This window comes from Rattus rattus, chromosome 5, assembly GCF_011064425.1.
Source record: "Rattus rattus isolate New Zealand chromosome 5, Rrattus_CSIRO_v1, whole genome shotgun sequence".
NCBI classification, from domain to species: domain Eukaryota; kingdom Metazoa; phylum Chordata; class Mammalia; order Rodentia; family Muridae; genus Rattus; species Rattus rattus.
The window spans coordinates 16,836,721-16,858,879 of NC_046158.1; the positions used below are offsets into that span (position 1 = coordinate 16,836,721).

The following is a 22,159-nucleotide window of genomic DNA, read 5'->3' on the forward strand; positions in this document are numbered from 1 at the left end:
AAAAGAAACAGATAACTCGGGGTTGGGGATTTAGCTCAGTGGTAGAGCGCTTGCCTAGGAAGCGCAAGGCCCTGGGTTCGGGTCCCCAGCTCAAAAAAAGAACCAAAAAAAAAAAAAAAAAAAAAAAAAAAAAACAGATAACTTGGAACATAGGAAAACAGAGAATATAAGATGGATTTCTGTGGCTGATGTGTAGCTAGGTAAAGCATTCACCTAGCATGATGTGAGGCCCTAGCTTACAACACACACACAGTAAAATAACATACGCAAGTGAAATAATCACTTATGTTCCCAAGGGTATGAGAAGACATTTCAAACATGAGAAAAAGGCAATTATATGTCTATTATGTGTGCATATATTTATTATATGCAAACATACATCTATTTCTCTAGCTGTATCTGTATCAAGGAAAAAAGACAGGGTCCTGATCTGGGTGCACTTTCAACTTCTTTGGTTGATGAATTCTTTCAGTATGGAAAGTGGCCATTTTCTTGAATTATTTTATTGATTTTTCTGTTTTCTGTACTACTCTTAAAGAACTTTTATGTATATGTAATTTATGTATTTATATGATGGACCTTCTTGTCTAGGTTTTAAGTTTGAGAAGTACAGCCCAAGCTGCCCTAAACTCTCACAATCCTGTTCTGGCCTTCCTTTAGGGCCTTCCCACAACTCTCACATCCAACAGATACATACACATAAACAAACTAAGAAAGTACACAGATCAAATTTCCTAAAAATCAAAAATTCGAACACTGAACTTAACAAAATGCGCAGCAAGAAACATGCTATAAAATAAAAAAATTAGGGTGGGTTAGATGCTATTAGAATTTAGGCTATTTCATTCATTCATTCATTCATTCATTCATTCATTTGTTGTTTTCAAGACAGGGTTTCTCTGGTTTAAATGCTCTTAGAATTCAGGCTTGCTTGCTTCCTTCCTTCCTTTCATTATTAATTCACTGGGTTTTTAAAGACAGGGTCTCTGTGTAGCCCTGGCTGTTCTGGAACTTATTTTGCAGACCAGGCTGGCCTTGAACTCACAGAGATCTACTGGCCATTGCCTCCTGAATACTAGGATTAAAGGTGTGTGCCATCATACTTGGCCAGGTTTTATTTTTAAAATGGAAGTAAACATGAGGAGAAAATGAAAACCATACATGTGGGGTCGCCATTCTTGGCTACTCAAGTCATTTCCACTGCCATGCTAGATAAATTGAGTAATGCTTGCTTCTCCATTCATGTTGAAACCCACAACAGAGGAAGCTTTCAGGAGCAGAAGCAAGCACCCAGTCCAGTGTGGACATGTGTTCCTCTAATTTAAGCCTATTTTGCTTTACTATAAATTATTACAGCTTGAATTCTGATGACTTCAAAATGTTTTGCTGATACTGCTTTTAGAGTCATTTAGGGTTTGTTTCAAAAGCAAAACATTGCAAAAGTACTTCCAGGTTAAACCCCATTTAGGCTCAGTTGTGGAAAAACAAAGCATATGTAAAATTGTTAATAGTTAAGATCATTACTGTGTAACATGAGATGGAGTTTCATTTAAACTATATGTGCATTAAATTAGGTATGCAGAAAAGGAAAGTGTTTAAAACTAGAAAACAAGCCACCCATATTATGTCTAGCTCTGTAAAGAAAAACAGACTGGGTTATATAACAAAAATAAACCTCCCACCAGAGATCTTGGAAATCTTGAAAATTTTTTTCCTGCAGGAGGATTTATTATTTTCCACTGAGAGTCCATTCATGCGTTTCTTCTTGTTTCTATTCATAGCATCAGATCCTGACTAGCATGCACAACCTCAAAAGAAAAGAAACACTAAATACAAACTGTAAAATTAAAGAAGCAAAACAAAGCAAAATAAAAGGGCATATGTTAGAAGTGGGGACCCTGAGGTCACTGTTATATTCCCAGAGTGTACAATAGCTCTCTAGGGACTCACCTTGTAGGCAACACTATTGGAGGAGTCCACAATGATGAACAGGGGTTTCCTTGTGAATGGATACAGATCTCCAGGATGAAGGCTGCAGAAAGAACAGTGAGGGATTGTGTAACTGTATGGTCAAGTCTCAAAAATTATATTTTACAGTTTGGTTTTCCCCATACAGAATTACAAGAAAAACAAGAATTAAGGAACAAACACACACAGAGATAGATATGTATACTGGGACATGTTGATTCTACCTGGAAAAAAGTTCAAAAACAATTGTTATTTAAGACTCTCTAAATAAATGGTGCAGTGGTGTATTACCACTCCACCCTAGTATGTAGGAGACTCAAAGAGGGGAACAACTTGAGTCCTGAAATTCAAGAGCAGTATGGGCAATATCAGTGAGACAAATGAATCCCTCAGCTAAAAATTACCCACATGTAAACATGACTAACCCATGGTATGAAAACCTCAGAAGTAGGCCTCACACATATAACTGCTTTGTAGTATTTAAAAGTTCTTTCCAAGAATGTGGTTTGAAATTAAGATAGACTAATATAACTGTATTCATACTTCAATGGCTCTTAAAATGCATCATATATTTTAAAGATGTTTTCTAATAACTTTTAAAGATTTATTTATTTTACATATCTGAGTATTTTGCCTGCCTGTATGTCTGTCTGTCTGTCTGTCTCTGTGTGTGTGTGCGTGCACGTGCATGCGCGTGCATGCCTGGTATCCTTAGACATCAGAAAAGGTAATCATATCCCTTGGAACTGGCATTAAGGATGGTTGTGAATCACTATGAGGGAGCTAGGACCCATACCTAGGACCACCACAAAAACATCAAGTGCTCCTAAGTGTTGGCCCAGCTCTCTGCATCCTTAGACATATTCCAGACAAGAATGTAGAGAATATTTTGTATATTGTATAGATGTATTACCTATCAATTGAAAAGTCTATTGCCTATGGCTTAGGCAGGAAATAGCGGTGGGCCACCCAGGAGGCAGAAAGGATTCTGGGATAGAGCCAGAGCGAAGCCCAGAAGATGTGAAGAAACAAGATGGATGCATGGTACCTGAGCACAGCCAGCCACAAGGCAGAATGTAGGTTAGAATAAATATTTTATCTTAAGTTATGATCTAGTCATAAAAGAGCCTATCTGTAAGGCTAAGGTATTTGTAAATATACTTTGAATTTGAGCCTTATTTCAGGGAGTATGGGACTGAGAGGAAGAACCAGGATCTAACTTCAACACAAGAAAGAAGGAAATCTTTATCTTCTCTTTGGACACTTTATGTAAATCATCTGGGCTGCCTGTTAAATATGCAGATTAGCTGGGCTAATACAGATCAGTGGACTGTAATGTCCAAGTCCAGGAACATGTACTCAAAAGCCTCGGCTGTGAATTACAGTTTTTGGCATGTATACTCTTTATCGTCATTTCAAAGTAGACAATGTGTACATCTGTACCAGTACTAATGTAAATGTCCACAGCAAAGCAAAACAGGTATCTTACTGGTTAGTGACACCATCCCACTCAGAGTTCATCAGGTTTTGGCTTAATTGAAATATGAAAATTATATATATACTGTACGATGATTACCACACTAAATTAATGACATTTCTGCTCCATTTTTGGCTCTAAGTAGTTTTTAGCAAATTTCAAAGAAATAACCCTGTGACCTTGGTTGTCATTTTGACTATACTTGGAGTGAACCTAAATGGCTGGGCACACCTGTGATGGATTCTTCTCTTAATTAAATAACTTGATGTGGAAGGACTCACTTCTAATCTCATCTTTGAGGTGGGAAGACCCACTTTTAATCTGGGCTACAGCTCCTGCTGGGAGACTACATAAGGACATAGAAGAAGGCAGTTGTCTTCCTTTGCCTGCCTGCCTGTTCTTGCTAGCTAGTCCACTCCTTCATTGGCATCAGGGCCCACTTCTTTGCCATTCTGGTGTATACTGAAGACCAGCTGAGATATCCAGCCTTGTGGACTGAACTGCTACTCAAATTTTAGACTTTCAATTGCCAGACAGCCACAGTTGGACTAGCTGGACCACAGATTATAAGTCAGTCTAATAAATACCCTCCCCCATACATACATTCATTCTTTAAGTTCTGTTGCTCAAGAGAACAGACACCAAAGTTATAGTCCAAAGTTTCTATCATTTTATGATTTAATAGTTGATTACATGTTTAGGTGTATATATGTGCACATGAGTGCAGGTGCCCATGGATGTCAGAAGAGGATGTCAGATCCTCTGGAGAGGTAGGCAGCTGTGAGCCACCTGACAGGTGCTGGAAACAAACTGGTTTCCTCTGGCAGAATATACGCTCTGAATCGCTGGGCCAATTCTCCAGTCCCCTCTATCTCTTGATGACCACTTTATAATTATCTGCAGTCTCTAGTCTCTAACAATGACCTTTTCTCTGAGTTAGACATTTTAAAATTCTACATGTAAGTGAACTATGCAATATTTATCCACATTTCTGTATATGGCAATATTTGCTTTTCTTTGCACCTAAATAATTTTCCTTTTTAAAAATACTTTAAAAAAATCATGTGTATGTGTGTCTGTACATGTAAGTGCTAACTGAGGTCCACAGAGGCCAAAGGCATTATAAAGTCCCCCTGAGCTGGAGTTAAAGAGGCTGTAAACTGCCCAGCAGTTTATAAAAGCAGTTTATAAAAGCAGTATATACTCTTAATTCTTGAGGTATCTCTTTAGCCCCAATTTTCCTCTTCTTTTGCTTTTTTTTTTTTTTTCTTTTTCTTTTTTTCGGAGTTAGGGACCGAACCCAGGGCCTTGTGCTTGCTAGGCAAGCGCTCTACCACTGAGCTAAATCCCCAACTCCTTCTTTTGCTTTTTAAAAAAAAAATTTTGTTTTTTTTTTGAGATGGTTTTTCTACACAGCCATGGCTGTCCTAGAACTCACAGAGAACTCATCTGGAGACGTGAGTGGCTTTGCTATGAAGTGTAGACTGTCTTGTACTTCCAATTGCTAGGATCATAGGCATATGCCACTATACTCAGCTTATTTTAAACCTGTATCCATCCATCCATCCATCCATCCACTCACCTACCTACCTCTCATGTGTGGGAAGTCCCCCCCCACAAGGCATATGCCATTATACTTGGCGTATTTTAAACCTGCTTATATCTATCTATCTATCTATCTATCTATCTATCTATCTATCTATCTATCTATCTATCTATCTATCTATCTACCTACCATCATCCATCCATCATGTGTGAAACCGCCCCCCACCCCCACTACTAATTTGGAGGTCAGAGAACAACTTGTGGAGATCTAGTGTTCCTTCTATACTGTAGGTATATGGGATTGAACTCAGGTCATCAAGCTTGGTGGCAAGTGCAATCACCTACTGAGCCATCTTGTTGGCCCTTATTTTTAACTTTTGGAGGAAAACCCATACTGTTTTCCTTAATAATTGTATCAATCAAATTATATTCTCCCAAAAGTTTTTAAGGACACTCACACCCTCCCCCCCTCCTGCCCCCCCTTAACAATACTTGTGTTTTGCAACAACCACCCTAACAGATGCTAAGTAATAACTTCTCATGGTTTTAATTTGCATGTCTCAGATGATTAGTGATCCTGTACATGTATTTTTTATATATCTTTTATATTTTCTAAAATAAATAATTTAAAACTAAGGTGAGTAGCAGTATCATATTTTGCTTGGGAATCTTAGCTATGACACGAGTAATTTGAGACATACACAGGCCTAATTTCCCTTCTCTGCTTTTCAGTATGAAAAGCTGAGATTTAATATAAAGTATTATTAGATAAGCCCACTGTTTAAGAGAATTTTGATGCCTAGAACGAAAACAGGCACTAGAATACATACCAGTGCATTTCTTTGTGAGACTGATTTCGTTTGTGGATTGCATCTCCATTGATAATGTCCCGGTTACTATTAGTAAGTACACCTCCAAAGTCATAAGGACCTAAAAGAACAAAAGCAAGAAACCTAGAACTCAACTGGAGGGTAACATCAAGTGATCTGATGCTCAGTTACAAGAGTATCAGTGAATATCCCTTTGATACAATCACAAAGTGTTTATCTTTAAATTTAACATTTTATTATAATGCAGTAATTACATTATTTCAGCACATTGCCTACTTCAATGGTTTAAAAAATGACTAAATTATTTACTAGCTTTTATTTTTTAATATTTATTTATTTTACATATATGAGTATACTGTAGCTGTCTTCAGACACACCAGAAGAGGGCATCAGATCCCATTACAGATGGTTGTGAGTCACCATGCTGGGAATTGAACTCAGGATCTCTGGAAGAGCAGTCAGTGCTCTTAACTGCTGAGCCATCTCTCCAGTCCATTTACTAGCTTTTCAAATATAACATAATGAGAAACAAAGTAAGAATCTACAGCCAGGCATGGTGGCACAGGTCTTTAATTCCAGCACTCAGGAGGCAGAGGCAGATGGATCTCTGTGAGTTAGAGGCCAGCCTGGTCTACAGAGGCCACTACTGATAGCCAGGTCTACATAAGCTCACTGTTAATTAAAAGCTAGGATAACCAGGGTTACATAGAAAGACTCTGTTTAAAAAAATTCCCGAAACAAAAAAACACAAAACAAACAAACAAAACCTCCAGCAACAACAACAAAACCAATCCATTTATTTGGGTGGTAAAAAGGGATGGGGACCTGGGAGTTTAAAATAACATTTACAGGATATCTGAGAAGAGTCGTAGTGAGGACCCAGTATTGATGGTATAGCCAGAAGCCAGAGCCTCAAAGCAGAACAATGACTAATTGCAATGAACATTTACAAGGAAAGCTGCATGGACAAAGGGGTGTACTGTGTGACACACCACAGCTTCCAGGGTAAGATTTTCTGTTTTTTTTTTTTTAAGGGGAGAGGTTGCAAGGGTAGAGGGCAGATACGGAGAATGGGGAGATGAGTGGGACTGTGGTACATGATGTGAAATTCACAAAGAATCAATAAAAAGCTAAACTAATGTTTACCTTGCAAATAAAATTTCAATATCTGGTTTAATAAAAGTATTTTATAAAGAAAGCTGATAATTGTAAACTGAAATCTCTATTTAAGCATATATATATGTATATATATTTAGTATATGATATATATTCATGATATATATCCAGATCTTATCTTGTTGCTCAGGCTTGAACTCCTAGACTTAAGTGATCCTCCTGCTTTAGCATTCTGAGAGCTGGCAGTATAGGGATACACTATAGTACCTGATCCAGTAAAGATAATTTTAAATTAACTACTAAGTGAAAAATTTGAAGAAAGATTAGAATTAACTTGAATTATGATTAACAAAACTTTATTTTATGAACTATTCTGCCAAATTCCAGTACATAAAAAGTTAATTATTCTACTATTAATAGAAATTTAAAATTCTGATTTACATATTAGCCTTTCCCAATTGGTCATAAGAGTTAGCTAACTCTTGTCTAAGTTGAATAGTGATTGTAGGATGATCAGATAATCTCTGAGAAAGGGCCATTCAGTTTATTACCCATACTAATTACAAAATTTAAAAGTCTAATGTGGAAGACCCAAAATAGTTGCCTTAATAACATGTTTTCAGACAAATACTTAAATACAAGTAAAGACACTAACGTTAAAGTAAGAACTAAGGCAGTTACTCATGTTGTCTTCTCTCTCCCTTGTGCATGCCTGTAAGTGCTACACCCCAGCCCATCACATCACAGTTGGATCACAGACCTTTCAAAAACCACTGCAATGTAAAGACTAGAGCGATTTGCTTTGCTTTGTTTCAACTGTAACATTTTACTACTTTGTAGGTCATGCAAGGAAGATGGTAGGTCATGCATTTTATAAAGGAATGCCAATTGCCACAGACAAATGAGGAGGAGAATGTTGAAAATGTTAAACTATTTTTCTCCAAAGATTTAAGTCCTTCATTTACATCTGAATTGCTCATCTAGTCTGAACAATCTCTGGGCTTGTATGTTCTGATAGTTTAAGGTTTTATTCTGAAGCAGCATCCCAATATTGCATGGACTGAATCTGTTGTAACAACAACCAAAAAAAAAAAAAAAAAAAAAAAGGATTGAAAATAAAATTATAACAAGGACTTGAACTTTCATAGTTACAAAAGTACACTGATTTCTACAAAGACTTTCAGCCATAATGCTGCCTCTGACCAGATCCCCAAATATATTAAAAGCTTACAGTGATTCAATGATGTTAAGTAAATACGCTAGCAGATTCCATAATCTTTTGCAGTATCAAACATCAAATTGCTTATGTATAAATCTAAGTATGATACATTTGACAAATTTGACAGTGAAGTATGCATTTGACATAAGTATTGTGTCAAGATTTTTGGACTTCAAGGAATACAACATGAGCACAGAGAATTAACCAGGTCCTCTCCGATACTGTCACTAAACAAATAGACCAGGTTTTAAATTTTGAAGCTTTTTTGGAAAGTTTGAGGTGGTCTCTGGTCTGTGTGCCATTGTCTTGTAGAAAACAGAGATAATTCAAGCCCTGCTCACAGTGGGAGCATTCCTTTATTGTACCTTCACCATCAGAACGACCTGTGGGGAAAACGCCAGTGGCTGACAGGTAAATCAGAAGCACACTATTGGCAGGCAGCTCCTGAAATGAAAGAAAACCACACATACAAAACCAGACAGGAAAAACAACACAGCTTTATTTAATGTTCAGCACAATTTAAGGCTGTGGGGGAAATTGATGGCTTTTAACACACTGCTGCTATCACGTTTCCACTTGTTCCAATGTAAAATCGCATGGCAGAGATTCACTATAATCTACACTGCATAACTGTCCCCAAAGCTGTGAATACATTTTCTACTTGCAACTGCCCATCTGTTAGAGAAGTGTTCTCTGGAAATATAAAACTGAGGGAGAAAGATCTCCACTGGTAATAAAGAAGGCAAACTCCCCTCCATGCCTTCCTCCATGTCAACTATGGGAAGATAATACTTAAGGTTCCCAGCATTCTTTTTTTTTCCTTGAGGCTGTATAAAGCTCACACTGGCCTCAACCTTGCTGTGTACTGACATACCCGGGTTGTCCTTGAACTCTACTGTGTGGCCCAAGAGGTCCTCTAACTCCTGCCCAAAGGAAGGATTACAGGCATTTACCACATCCTTCTATCAGACGGTCACACTGTCTCACAGAGCTGCCTGAGCACACGAATGCTACACACCATGTTCTTGTTTTTCAGTTTTGCATTGAGTAGTAAGCCCAAAGCTGTTTAGCAATAAAACTCCAGAGAGGATAGAATAATTAACCAAAGCCCTCTGACTGATGTTGAATATAAATTATTCATATCATAAGCAGCTACAACTACCCAAACTGCAAGAGTCAGAATGACCTACTGGACCAGCACTAGTGTATGTTCATACATTACTTCTAGTCAGGCATCTGAAGAGTGACCAAGTCCACCTTGAGCACACTCTTCCCACTACAGCAAGAGGTCACACAAACCTTAAAAGACGCTGCTAAGAATGTATACAGTTGGCTGAAGGTCGGTTTGTAGAGTAGATACTTGTGTGGGTTTTCTCGTCTGGTAGGCTTGTCAGCTGGCTCCTATTGGTGACACACCATAAATGACATAAAACAACACATAAGTGGTATGTGACAGCTGAGTGTACACATTCCTAATCCTTTCCATCAGATATCCTAATTTTCTTCAGTGTCTGTGATTGTGCTTATCAACTGTGTCTTATCAAGAGAGCTCTTGTTTTATCATTATGTAGCTCAGGCAGGCCTCTAATTTTCAATAATTCTACCATTTGGCTATCTAGTGTGCCGTAATCACAGGTGTGAGGCACCCATGGTTGGGTTAAGAGCATTTTTTATTTACTCTGGTGCCCCTAAGAGAAGCAGAAGAAGTAAGTCAGGCAAATGATCACCTGTATTCCCGGCTTATTCATCTGGGAAGCTAAATTCATTGGCTCCCTCTCCAAGGCTTGCAACATCCGGAACATGTCAACAGTTAATTCACTGAATTTGACCTGAAAGAAAAACATACCTGGTCATTTATGGAATAAGTAGAACTTCTGATCTTTGATCACATTATTACTCTTGACTTTTAGGTATATTTAATAACAGCTGATTTTTAAATATACATTCATACATACATTCATTTAAAAAAAAGAAGTTACATCTTTCCCCCTTCTCTCCTCCCTCTAATCCTTCCCACGTTCTTGATCCATCTTGAAATCATGCCCTCTTTTTCTTTAACTGTTATTGGGATGTGTGTGTACGTATGCACCTAAATATAAAAATACAACCTGCTCAGTCCATTTAGTGTTGGTTATATGTCTATGACTTCACCGCTGACCCCTTTGTATTGGATAACCAATTAGGGGGCACAACCTCAAGGAAGACTATTTCTCCCACTGTCAGCCTTCCTTAGTTTGCCTATAGTTCTTTGTCTATGGGTGGGTTGGTTTTCTTTGTTTGTTTGAGACAGGCTCTTATCATGTATCTTTAGCTGACCTAGAATTGCTATATAGACTACAATGACCTTGACTCAAGAGAGCTTCTTTCCAAGTGCTGGGATTAAAGGCCTCCTGAGCCACCATGCCCAGAGACAGCTCATATTTTATTCTTTAGTATTTAATTACAAGACTTTCAAAAGGCAAATGTGGCAAAAAATTATGCAATGACACTCCTATTCTTAATCTCTACTTTGTACAGTTAACAGTGCTTAGGTTTCTCCATCATAATGCATTAATTACCCCAAATAGTTTTAAAAAAGCAACAAAAGTTACAAAAGCACAGCCCTACAAATCATGGCAACATTTGCTTAAGCTGAGCTATGTCTGGATTCACACTTTATAATCTCCTCAGTGTTCTGGCACTACATAGTATTTAAGAGTGCATCCTTCTCTATTTTCAATAATAGTTTTACAGAAGACCTAGGCACATGTGATGACAGAATAAAGAAGAGGTTTATAAAATAAAGTAGAAATGCTTTTAGTTAGGAGAGTTGTTTGAAAGATTATTGCCTGAAGTTTCAAAACTGTACCTTAGACTGGGCATGGTGGCTTACCTCTTTAATCCCAACACTTGGGAGGCAAAGGCAGATAGATCTCTTTGAATTTGAGGTTAGCCTGGTCTACAAAGAGAGATGCAGGATGGCTAGGGCTACATAAAGACCCTGTCTCAAAAATCAAAATGAAAATGTACCTCACTCATACATACATAATACATTGCTAGAGATCAGGCCCCGGGCCTCATGCATGCTAGGCAAGTGCTCTACCACTGAGACACCATAATTCCATTTAGTATCTCTCTTAGCAGATCAGCAAAACTCACATTTTCCTCATGTAAGAATTTTACAGAAAAAAAAATTTTAAAAAGATGTATAGAACAAATCATCAATACAGGCATTTCTGAACATATTTAACATTTTGACACAGCACTGAATTTCCAGAAGTGTTATAAAATTGCACCACAGCCCCAGATAGTCACTACCCATTATCCACACATGCGAAAAGGAAACAAGTTCTAGATCAGAGCAAAGGAGATAATATTTGTCAAAGCGGAGGTAACTGAAAGCATGTGACCTAGGACAGAACCAATGTAGTAGTTTCATGCATTCTTCTTCCTGTTTGTTTGGAAAGGGTCTTATGTGTAGCCCAGGATGGTTTTAACACCTATTTCTGCCTTCTAAGGGCTGTGATTATAGGCATGTGCCACCATACCTGGTTCTTTTTGAATTCTAAGGAATAAGCTCTACAGACACTGGAATTAGAGATTGTTATGTTCCTGTTTTTGAGTTTGCTAGTTTTAATTGTTTTGCTTTTAAAAACAGGGTATTGCTGAGTGTGGTGGCAACACTTGGGAGGCAGACGTAGGCAGATCTCAGTGAGTTCAAGGCTAGCCTGGTCTACATAGTGAGATTCAGGACAGGCAGAACTACACAGTGAGATACTGCATATGTATATATGCAAGTATCATAATGAAACCTATTTCTTTGGATGACAGCTAAAAAATAAAAAATAATTTAAAGAAATTATAAAAAAATGACCTTCTCAAAATGCAGCCCTCACCAGCTCCACTCTTTGCACTGCCCTTGGCTAGTTTCCTGTGCACTTGGGAAAAGATCACCTTCCTGACTTTTTCCTGTGCTTCTTGTTCCTCCATACCCTAGTGTAGTGTTCTACAGGGCTTCATCCTCCCGGTAGCCAGGCCTGCTGACAACAGTACAATCGTGACTTTTGCTTGGCATGCTTACTCTGGACAACTTCCTACTTTAGTTTTTGTTATTGTTGTTTTCCAAGACAGAGTTTCCTGTATAGTCCTGGCTATCCTGGGACTTGCTCTGTAGACAGGGTTGGCCTCAAACTCACAGAGATCCACCTGCCTCTGTCTCCTGAGTAGTGGGATTAGAGGTGTGCACCACCACTGCCTGGATTCTACTGCAGTTCTTTTTTTTTTTTTTTTTTTGGTTCTTTTTTACGAGGCTGGGGACCCGAACCCAGGGCCTTGCTTCCCTAGGCAAGCGCTCTACCACTGAGCTAAATCCCAACCCCTCTACTGCAGTTCTTAACCACAGCACTTTCTCAGAAAAACATCTCATCAGATCTCAGATTAACTCAAATCCTTTGATGCCAAACATCAGAAAAATATGCCCCTGTTTTGCTACAGTTTTTGAAGTGATACTATCTAAGTAGTTATTTTGTTAATAATTGTTTTTGTAGGTAAACAGAAAACTCCATTAGTGAAGGCATTTTGTTTTTTTCTACCCTCCACAAACACACACGTACCCTGGAGACATGACTGATAATTCATGAATACTGATTGGACTGGGGATGTAGATTTAGCTCAGCGGCAAATTAATACACTAGTAAGCATCTTTCTATGTCACTAAAAATTGTTTCTAAACAAATATACTTCCATATATATATATGAATATGCATATGAACAAACATGGCATAATTGATTTGACTATTCCTTACAGATGTAAGGAATTCTACAAGGGGGAAAAAAATCCATGGATCACCAAAACAAACATTTTTTTTTTCTTTTCTTTTCTTTTTTTTTTCGGAGCTGGGGACCGAACCCAGGGCCTTGCGCAAGTTTGCTAGGCAAGCGCTCTACCACTGAGCTAAATCCCCAACCCCTCAAAACAAACTTTTTAAAAGTAAATTTTAAGCATAAATCTTTCACAGTTCTTTACCTGATTGTTACAATTACCAATGATGAGTGCATCAGCCAGAGACAACTGTCCCACTATCATGCCTTGCTCCAGCAAGGGGGCTCCTGTCTCAGCAAGGCGATTGGATGTGATAACAATGGTATTATCATCATTTAACACCATCACAGGGTCTGCCTGAAAAAAAAAAAGAAGCACATTAATGGTAAAGAATATCACTTATTGTTCTTCTCAAAGCCACATACATACTATAAACACACAGCACAGTCATTTGCCTACCTATGACTGTGACAAGCTTTCTCTTAAGAAATTACCTCAATGAATGCTGCTACCTCTTGGAGCACCAGGTTCCACTCAACTTGATCTTCAGTATTAAAGCGATGAGTATAATCTTCAATTTCATCAGACAATTCCTGGTATTAGAAATGCCACAAAGAAAAGGGGCTATTAAAAACATCCATAAAAAGGCTAGCAGGATAGCTCAGCAGGTAAATGTATCTACCACCTAGCCTGACAACCTACGCTCAATCTATGAAACCCACAAAATAAAAGGAGGGGAACAATCTTCTGACCTGACACCTGTGCATGAATCAATCTCTCTCAATCTCCCTCTCCCCCTTTCTCCCTCTTTCTCCCCCCCCACACTCTAAATAAATGAATGCTGTGCATGAATCATACACACACACACAAAATAAATGAATGTAAAAAATTAAAATCTCTGTAAAAACCAGCTGTATTATAATATTCCTGACAGAAAGTAACAGAATTATGTTTGATCAGTATCAATATCCAATCCCAATTGTAACAGAAAACAAAGAATGAAAACCATAGATTTACTACAAAATAAAAAAATTTAGAATGATACACATCAAATAAAAACCTTTTTTTTTTTTAAAAGATTTATTTAATTTATGTGAGCACACTGTAGCTGTCTTCAGATACACCAGAAGAGGCACCAGATCTCATTACAGATGGTTGTAAGCCACCATGTGGTTGCTGGGATTTGAACTCAGGACCTCTGAAGAGCAGTTAGTACTCTTAGCCACTGGGCCATCTCTCCAGCCCAAATAAAAACCTTATAAAGGTTTATTTCCTACTTGGTGTTATATCGGCAATGAACTTATTAACAGAATTGCCTATAAAACAAACTCATAAATGTTAATGCACAGAGAACACTCCCTTCCTTTATATCATATTGTGTTTTGGAAATAGTTTAATTAGTAGCTGAGGAAAGAAGATCACAGCAGAATATATCTCTCCTTCCAATGGTCTTGTGACATATTTGAGTCAAATGTATCAAGAAGTACACCATACCATCAAGCTAGGTATGGTGGTTCATATCTGTAAGCACTCAAGATTGAGGAAGGAGGATTATCAAGAGTTTCCAGAGCACTTGGGTTGGAGATCCACCTGTCTCTGCCTCCCAAGTGCTGGGATTAAAAGCATGCAGTGTCATGTCTGGCTGGGCTACAGTTATTTTAAAGTACATTTATAATTTCAGCATAGGAAAGACTGATTCATGGGGATTACAAATCCAAGATCAGCCTGAGTTATATAACAAGATCCTACTTCAAACAAATCCAAACAAAACAGAACAAAACCAAACACTATTTACCTTTACCAGGTCTTTCACAACGTCCATTTTATTAAGAAGAAGACAAACTACTATAAATCTTGCATAGTATCGGAGTTTCTTAACAACCAACTCAGGCCTGCAGTGGACAAAAAGAACTCAGTCATGATATTAAAATGGAAAACATGCTGTGAAAGGACTCTAGCCAGTTCAAGCAAGGCAAACATGGCTCTCGCAGGCCTTGCCCTGCCTCCCCATGCTTTCTGCCTTGCTAAAATCCATAAGATTACATTCCTAAAGTTAGCCGCCAAGATCTATTCCTTTATTTAGCCACTTCCTCCTCCTAAGGATGACTACCAAGGTCCAGCTATCAAAGTATTAAAGTCCAGTAATCAAACGCCCCCTTTGGCTCATACCCAATTAAACTGAACACCTCATCCTAATGTGGGGTTTCCCATTTTTACTTTTATAAACTATTATTTTCCTATGGGTCACATCTGTCTCTTCTCTATCCAGAGGCAGTACTTTGTCCTTCCTGCTCTAGGACAAATACCCCTGCCTCTCTTTTGTTATCTTCCTCTTTTTCCACACCCTCTATCTCCTGCCCTTTGTGCCTCTGGAGCAAATAAATCTTTTGTGCTGAGATCTTGGTGCTGGGGTCCTGAGCAATACTGATCTTTCCATGTTGTTCTGACTTTAACTTTTAAATGATTTTTTAAAAACATCATCATTATTAGAACAGTGATAAAAATTTCCACATAAACCCAAACAGCCTTTGCTTGTCAGGGTAGCACATAATTCCCTAATTCAGCAGGGAGAGGCAGGAGGATAAGGGGTTCAAGTACTGAGTTCAAAGGCAGCCTGGGATACAAGAGACGGTCTCAAAACCATATAGCCTTTTAAACATTTTTTACACACTGATTAAGTCATCATTCTATATTCATTCACTCATTCATTCACTTAACCATCATCTACTGAGAATTTGAGTGCATAAGAAAACAGTGCCATTATTGGGACTGGATAGATGGTTCAGCAGTTAAGAGAACTTGTTTCTCTTACAGTACCCACATAGTTCACAATAATCTGTAACTTCAGTTCTAGGGGATCCACTAATTTATGACCTCCTCGGGCACAAGATATCCATGTGGTACACATATACTCACATACATAAAATAAAAATTTAAAGTCTAAAAACTAGAAACAGTGCCATGATACTAAAAGGACAATGATTTTAAAAATTCCCTTCTTCACAGACCTTACAAATGGAATAATAATTTAAATACAGACAAGTTAAGTAAATATACAAAACAGTGGAATAGATATAATTGAAAAATCTGTCACGTCCCCGTAAGCTCCCATTTAAGCTAGCAGTGGTTTCAGAGGCATAAAGAAGTGGGTTCTCAGAGGCAGTACACCTTAAGGTTCACTGGACAGGCCTCCATGAGAAAAGTACCTGACTCCATTTTGAAAGAGGAGCCATTATGATGCATTGTTAAAAATAAGTTTCCATTTACTTATTGTTGTGGATTGCTGTGTATTTTTTACTCCCTCAAGAGAGGTACCCCTCCTGAGGAACGTACTCAGGTAGAAACGTAATTGGTCATATAAGGTGTGACTGGGCAGTGGATGGAAAAGGCAGGGCTGAAAGTTTTAGAGGAGGGAGAGAAGGAAGAAGAAAGGAGAGACTTGAGGACGGAGGGAGAAGATAGAGGGGGAAAAGGTTGAAGATGGAGCAGACTCATGTGGCCTGGAGGAGCAACTAGTAGCTATGGATTCCATAGATGAGTGGATGGCCTGAGAAATTCGAGCAGCAGCTCTAGGGATTTCAGCTTAAACTGGTTAGTTTAGCAAGCTAGCCTCAGGAACCAGGACAAGATGGCTAAACAGAGCTAGCTGTGGGGTGGGGTGGGTGAAACCACTTTAGTGTATTTCTTTTGTTGTTGTTTTTTTTAAATTACATGCTGTAGTAAGAGCTGAGCTGTTGTTTGAAGACTGTTTCCTAGAGCCTGACCTGTCCCAACCAATGACCTTGACTTGTGTTTTTGAACACCCTGACCCTTTGAGATTTTCTGTATTTTCTTACTGTCCCATTGTCTCTCTTCTGCAAACCTGCTGCAACTACTTGCAATTTTACTCCTTAAAAGGGGCCGAGAAATAGCCTTGGGCTGCTCGCTCTAGCTTGACTCGGGAGGCAGTAGCTGGCCTGCTCCCGGGTGGCTCACCTTTCCCCAAAAAGTCAACTTTACTTTAAATCTGGCTCAAAATTGTGGGACTGATCTTATTATCGACCGGTAGGATTTACATTTTCTGGAAGCCCAAGTGAGATTCAGACCACTCACCCAAATTCTCAAGCTGGATCTTCACTCTGGGACTTTAAGGCTGAGGGGCCTCACCTCAGGAAGTGTACACCTTGAGAAATTCCAAGGGTCCACAGTGTGCTTTCAGTTTCACAGACTTGGACTATCAGAGTGAACTACCGTGATGATAAGAACCACAAACATCTACAGAGGCCTCCCTGGTCTGTGGAGATCCTGATCTGGGGCACTGGGGAATCTGATGGAACTCGAATATGCTCCTGTCCAGGGTCTGGCTTCATATTTGTCTTGTCTTTGTATTTATGTCCCATTTGTCTTGTCTTCATATGTTTTGTCTTTGTAAGTCTTGATTTTGTTTTATTTTTACTGTCTCCATTTTGTCTTTTGTACTTTCTGTGTTAATTGGTTTATCTTGGACTTGGAACAACTGAACTGATAGACAGTATGGGTAATAAGACTAGCAAGCCTAACAGCCCTCTATCTTGTACTCTAAAGAACTTTTGACAAACTTAGCTGGGCCTTTAATCCCAGCACTTAGAGGGAGAGGCAGGAAGATCTCTGTGAGATTGGGGCTAAGTCCAGTACATACAGGGCTACACAGAAAAACCCTGTCTTGAAAAATCAAAACCAAAAACAGAAGGACAAAGAAAAAGAAAAAAAAAATTCAACAAAGTTTACTCCCTACAGTCATGGAGAATTATATTAGCCTATCACCAAGAGTCTCTGTTCTGTGAAACTGAATGGCCCACATTCAGGGTTGACTGGCCCTCCCAGGGCACTTTTGACTTTCAGATAGCTTGAACAATTGTACGTGGCACCCCTGGCATGCCTGGCCAACCAGAATAGAATGGATATATCTTGTCTAAAGCAACTTCCAACACGCCACCTTGGATGAAGATCTGTTTGATTTGAAATGGGCAAGGTGTCAAGTCCTGAATGTCAGCAGATGGGCCTTTCAAGAGCCTGTAGCAGAGACCCAGAAGTCCCCTCTGAAAACTATTCTGCAGGACTCAAAGGAAAAAGAATTCCGGGGTTGGGGATTTAGCTCAGTGGTAGAGCGCTTGCCTAGGAAGTGCAAGGCCCTGGGTTCGGTCCCCAGCTCCGGAAAAAAAAACAAAAAACAAAAAAAAAAAAAAAAAAAAAAAAAAAAGAATTCCTCCTTCTTTTATATAACTATCTTTATCCCCTGTTCCTCTCCCCACCTCAACCTCTACCTTTGCCAGCTCAGTGCCCACCACCAAGGATTCCCTCTGCCTCTGTCTGAGTCTCTTCCCTACCTCCCCTTATCTTTTACCTCCCAGCTCTTTCCCTACCTCCCCATCTTTTCCCCTCCCCAGACCCATCAGAGGGTTCCATATGGCCCTCTTGACTCCTCCTCCAATTCTGGTAAGAGCCTTGCTCCCCTACAGCCATTTCTTGAGCATCCTACCTGTATGGCCCCTTTTCCACCACAGATCTCTTCAACTGGAAGAACAAGAATCCCCCTTTCAGCACTAACCCAGATTCCTTAATTTCTCTAACAGATTCTACTTTTTTCAATCATCTCCTCACATGGGATGACTGTCAACAGATTCTCCATGTCCTCTTTAACACCAAAGAAGGGAAACAAATTCTTATGAAGGCTACTGAAGTATTTCCTAGAATAACTTCAATGGCTGATGACCAGAGGACAAAGGCAATTGACTGTGAGCTGCTAAGACAGAGACTCCAATGAAACTTCAACACAGAGAAAGGTAGAAGGTCACTCAGGGAATAAATACCACCAGGTTCTGTTAGAAGGGATGAAGCAGGCAGCCCGAAAGCCCACTAACCTATCTAAGTAAGCAGACGTAAAACAGGCCATAAATGAATCACTTTGAGCTTTTTTTCTGGAATGACTCCTGAACACCTATAGTTCTACACCCTTCTATACCAAGAAGTCCTGGCAAATCTCAAGGCGATTAACCCTGCCTTTGTTACTCAGCCACTGACATACTTAGGATACAAAAGATGGGTGGATTTGCAGAAAAGAGCAGATAACTATTTTCTAATAGCCCAGAAGATGTTTGACAGAGACAGCAAAGATCTTTTCAAAAAGATGGGATGTGCAACCATGGCTGCACTATGAGCTCTGGCCACTTTCAACTCTGCCCATACACCCCACGATTAAAAGAGGAGACATTTATAAAAGGACCAATGCTCCTACTGCAATGAAATAGGTTACTGAAAAAAAAAATGAATGTTCATGACGGTTTTGGGATGGCTCCCCAAAACCCAAGCCAATCATAGCTATGGAGGATCAGAGCTGGAGGCTCTTTTGAACCAGGACCTCCAGGAGTCTATGGTAATCTTCACCATTAGGGGCCAACCCATACATTTTCTGGTAAACAAAGGGGCTACACATTTGGTATTACAGGAATCCCTAGGACTCCTTGGAATTATGGAAGTACAGAGCACAACAGGACTGCTAAGCTAGGACAAGAAACTGTGACTGACTTATTCTTTTATTGTTATTTCTGTATGACCCTTCCCTTAGGGGAAGGGCATGTTGAATAAGCTCCAGGAAACAAACATCATTCTCAGGACACACTCTCCTAGGTTGCTGGAACTAAGAGTGTTTGCTGCCACATCTTATAGTAGTAAATTTAAATCAGAAAAATTCAAAGAATTCTAGTAGTCTTTTCTCTTGACAACTACATGGGCTGGAGATGACAAAGACATTAGTTGAGCCTAGCTTTACAGTCCTTTCTTCCCTATGATGTCCTTTCTATATCTATCATAAAGAAATCACCCTCTATGACAAGATGGTTCAGTGGATAAAGGCACTTGCCTAATGGCCTGAATAGGATTCTCAGAACCTATGTAGTTGAAGTAGACGATGACTCCTAAAAGTTGTCCTCTGACCTTTCCATGTACACGGTGACATCTGCACATGGGAACATGGACACGTGCGCGTGCACACACACACACACACACACACACACACACACACACACACACACACACCACCTAACAATAAAAGAAAAAGGAAATTATGTTTTTTTAGTTTAGTTCCACATGAACTAAAATGCTGACTGTCTTGTCATATTTCTGAAAGCAAAGCTGACACATACCTGTCCTCTTTGTTGACTTGAGAGTAGTATGACCTCTGTCTGATTGCAGAGTAGAAGGAGAAAGCCTCATTCAAATAACTGGTCTCAGAAGTTCGTAAACTATAAGAAAAAAATTTTAAGTATGACACAAACTGGGTGTAATCCTCATGAGCAACACTTGTCCTCCGCTACACAGGGTAGGGGGATGACTGCCTTAACTTTGAGTCAGCAAGGTATTGATCACCTTTCAATTGTCTGGTAGCAACAGCAACAGTACAGTTCTTTCCTGCTGTTCCAACCAAAGTACACATCACTCATTCATTCTACAAGGCACAGCATGCTACTCCAGTATACCTGCTCCCAGGACTCACTAATCCACTCTCACTTGATCTCTGTTCCATTTCTTTAGTTTCCCCTCCTCCTTACTAAACTATACTATTCTTTGGGGGATGCTAATGAGCTATGGAGTCTGTTTAATATGCCTAGGTTAATAAGAGACTTTGAAAAATTAATTTACTTTAAAAAGTTTATTTAATACCTTGACAAACTTCACACAACACACACACACACACACACACACACACACACACACACACACACACACACACACACACACAGACACAACCCTACCCACCCACCCTTCTGGTTATTCTCTCCTCTCTCTCATCTTTCCATTCCTATCAAGTCTTGTTTCTTCCTGTCCCCAGATTCATGAAATGGTTTTGTTGTATGTCTCATTTAGTTTAACCAGGGCCATTTATGCAACCATTGGATTGGACTATGTATGGAGTCTAGAGAGGTCAGTAGTGGGTACACAACTGTAGAAACTTAACCTTTCTCAGAATCTATCAGGAGAGCTGCCCTGACTCCTCTTCCATCAAGGCAAGGCTGTTAATGATCCCTTTTTAGTAGAGACCCAATGCAGACATTTGTAGTTGCTGAGAGTTCATGATTAGGATGGCCATGTCTTGCCAAGAAAATGGTACTTCTCAGCCCTTCTCTCTATCTGCACTTCCATAATTACCATTCTCTGAGCTTGGGAGGAATGGTATACATGTCTTCTCTAGGGATGAGTACTCCAAAAATCACTTATTCTCAGCACTATAATAAAGGATTTTTAGGATCCCGCTCTAGCAAAAAGAGGAATTGTAGTGTGGGCATTCTCAGAGGGATACCCATACTGGAAAGAACCTAACTGATCTTCCTTTTGTTTGGTTTGTTTTGGTTTTTCGAGATAGGGCTTCTCTGTGTGGCCCTGACTGTCCTGGAACTCACTCTGTATATAGACCAGGCTGGCCTTGAACTCACAGAGATTCCCCCTGACTGCCTTCTGAGTGCTGGGATCAAACGCCCATGCCACAATCAAGGGCTTTGTGGGTTTTTCTTATCTTCCCTTTTAAATTACAAAAGGATAAAGTTTTTTTGCTATCGATGCTACTCTGTGCTGAGATTTAGCTTTGTAAAGGAGATGGATCTCTTCTTTCCTCTTTGAAAGGTGGGACTACAAAGATAGCACTATTTTAAGGATGCAAACAACTGTCAATTTACCTCACTTAATCTAGCCAACCTCACAAACACAGTCAACTAGGATGAGTGTCTAAAGAATAGCATATATGCTATACGTCTATATACACCATCAAGACTCGAGAAGTCCTAAGAATGGCAAATCTATTTAGTGTTCACTGCTTATAAAAAACAGAATCAAATTCCTCAGGTCTGATCAAATGAAGTTACTAAAGAGAACAGCTGACATAAATAACACTGCTTAAATTATATAAGGCCATTTCATGATGCCATCTTGATCCATCTGGCCTAACTAAAATTCCATCTATAACTCACTGTCCTTCCTCCAATATGCTCTGTTTTAAGCAAAGAAACACTTTCTTCTTTCCACATGCAATTCACTTACTAATAGTGGTAATACAGCTGCCCGATCTTGGAAGCGATTTCCCCTATTTGCCACCGCTTCAAGCCATACCGATTATCCAAGACTTGTCTGTTTATATGGGAGACAAAAAAAACCCAAAAAAACAATAAAACAAAAAAATAAATTTCAAAAAGAAT

At 39.2% G+C, this 22,159-nt stretch overlaps 1 protein-coding gene across 1 annotated transcript in view; it reads right to left on the reverse strand.

Annotated features, from left to right (window-relative positions):
• Scai (suppressor of cancer cell invasion) overlaps positions 1-22,159 on the reverse strand; it is a 96,092-nt gene that overhangs the window by 18,143 nt on the left and 55,790 nt on the right. The window contains exons 5-14 of the mRNA XM_032903242.1: positions 22,005-22,091; positions 20,117-20,215; positions 14,752-14,848; positions 13,451-13,549; positions 13,161-13,313; positions 9,883-9,984; positions 9,455-9,556; positions 8,521-8,599; positions 5,821-5,920; positions 1,951-2,032 (exon numbers count right to left, since the gene is read on the reverse strand). Coding sequence (XP_032759133.1) covers positions 1,951-2,032; positions 5,821-5,920; positions 8,521-8,599; positions 9,455-9,556; positions 9,883-9,984; positions 13,161-13,313; positions 13,451-13,549; positions 14,752-14,848; positions 20,117-20,215; positions 22,005-22,091 — 1,000 coding nt within the window. The remainder of the gene's footprint in view (positions 1-1,950; positions 2,033-5,820; positions 5,921-8,520; positions 8,600-9,454; positions 9,557-9,882; positions 9,985-13,160; positions 13,314-13,450; positions 13,550-14,751; positions 14,849-20,116; positions 20,216-22,004; positions 22,092-22,159) is intronic.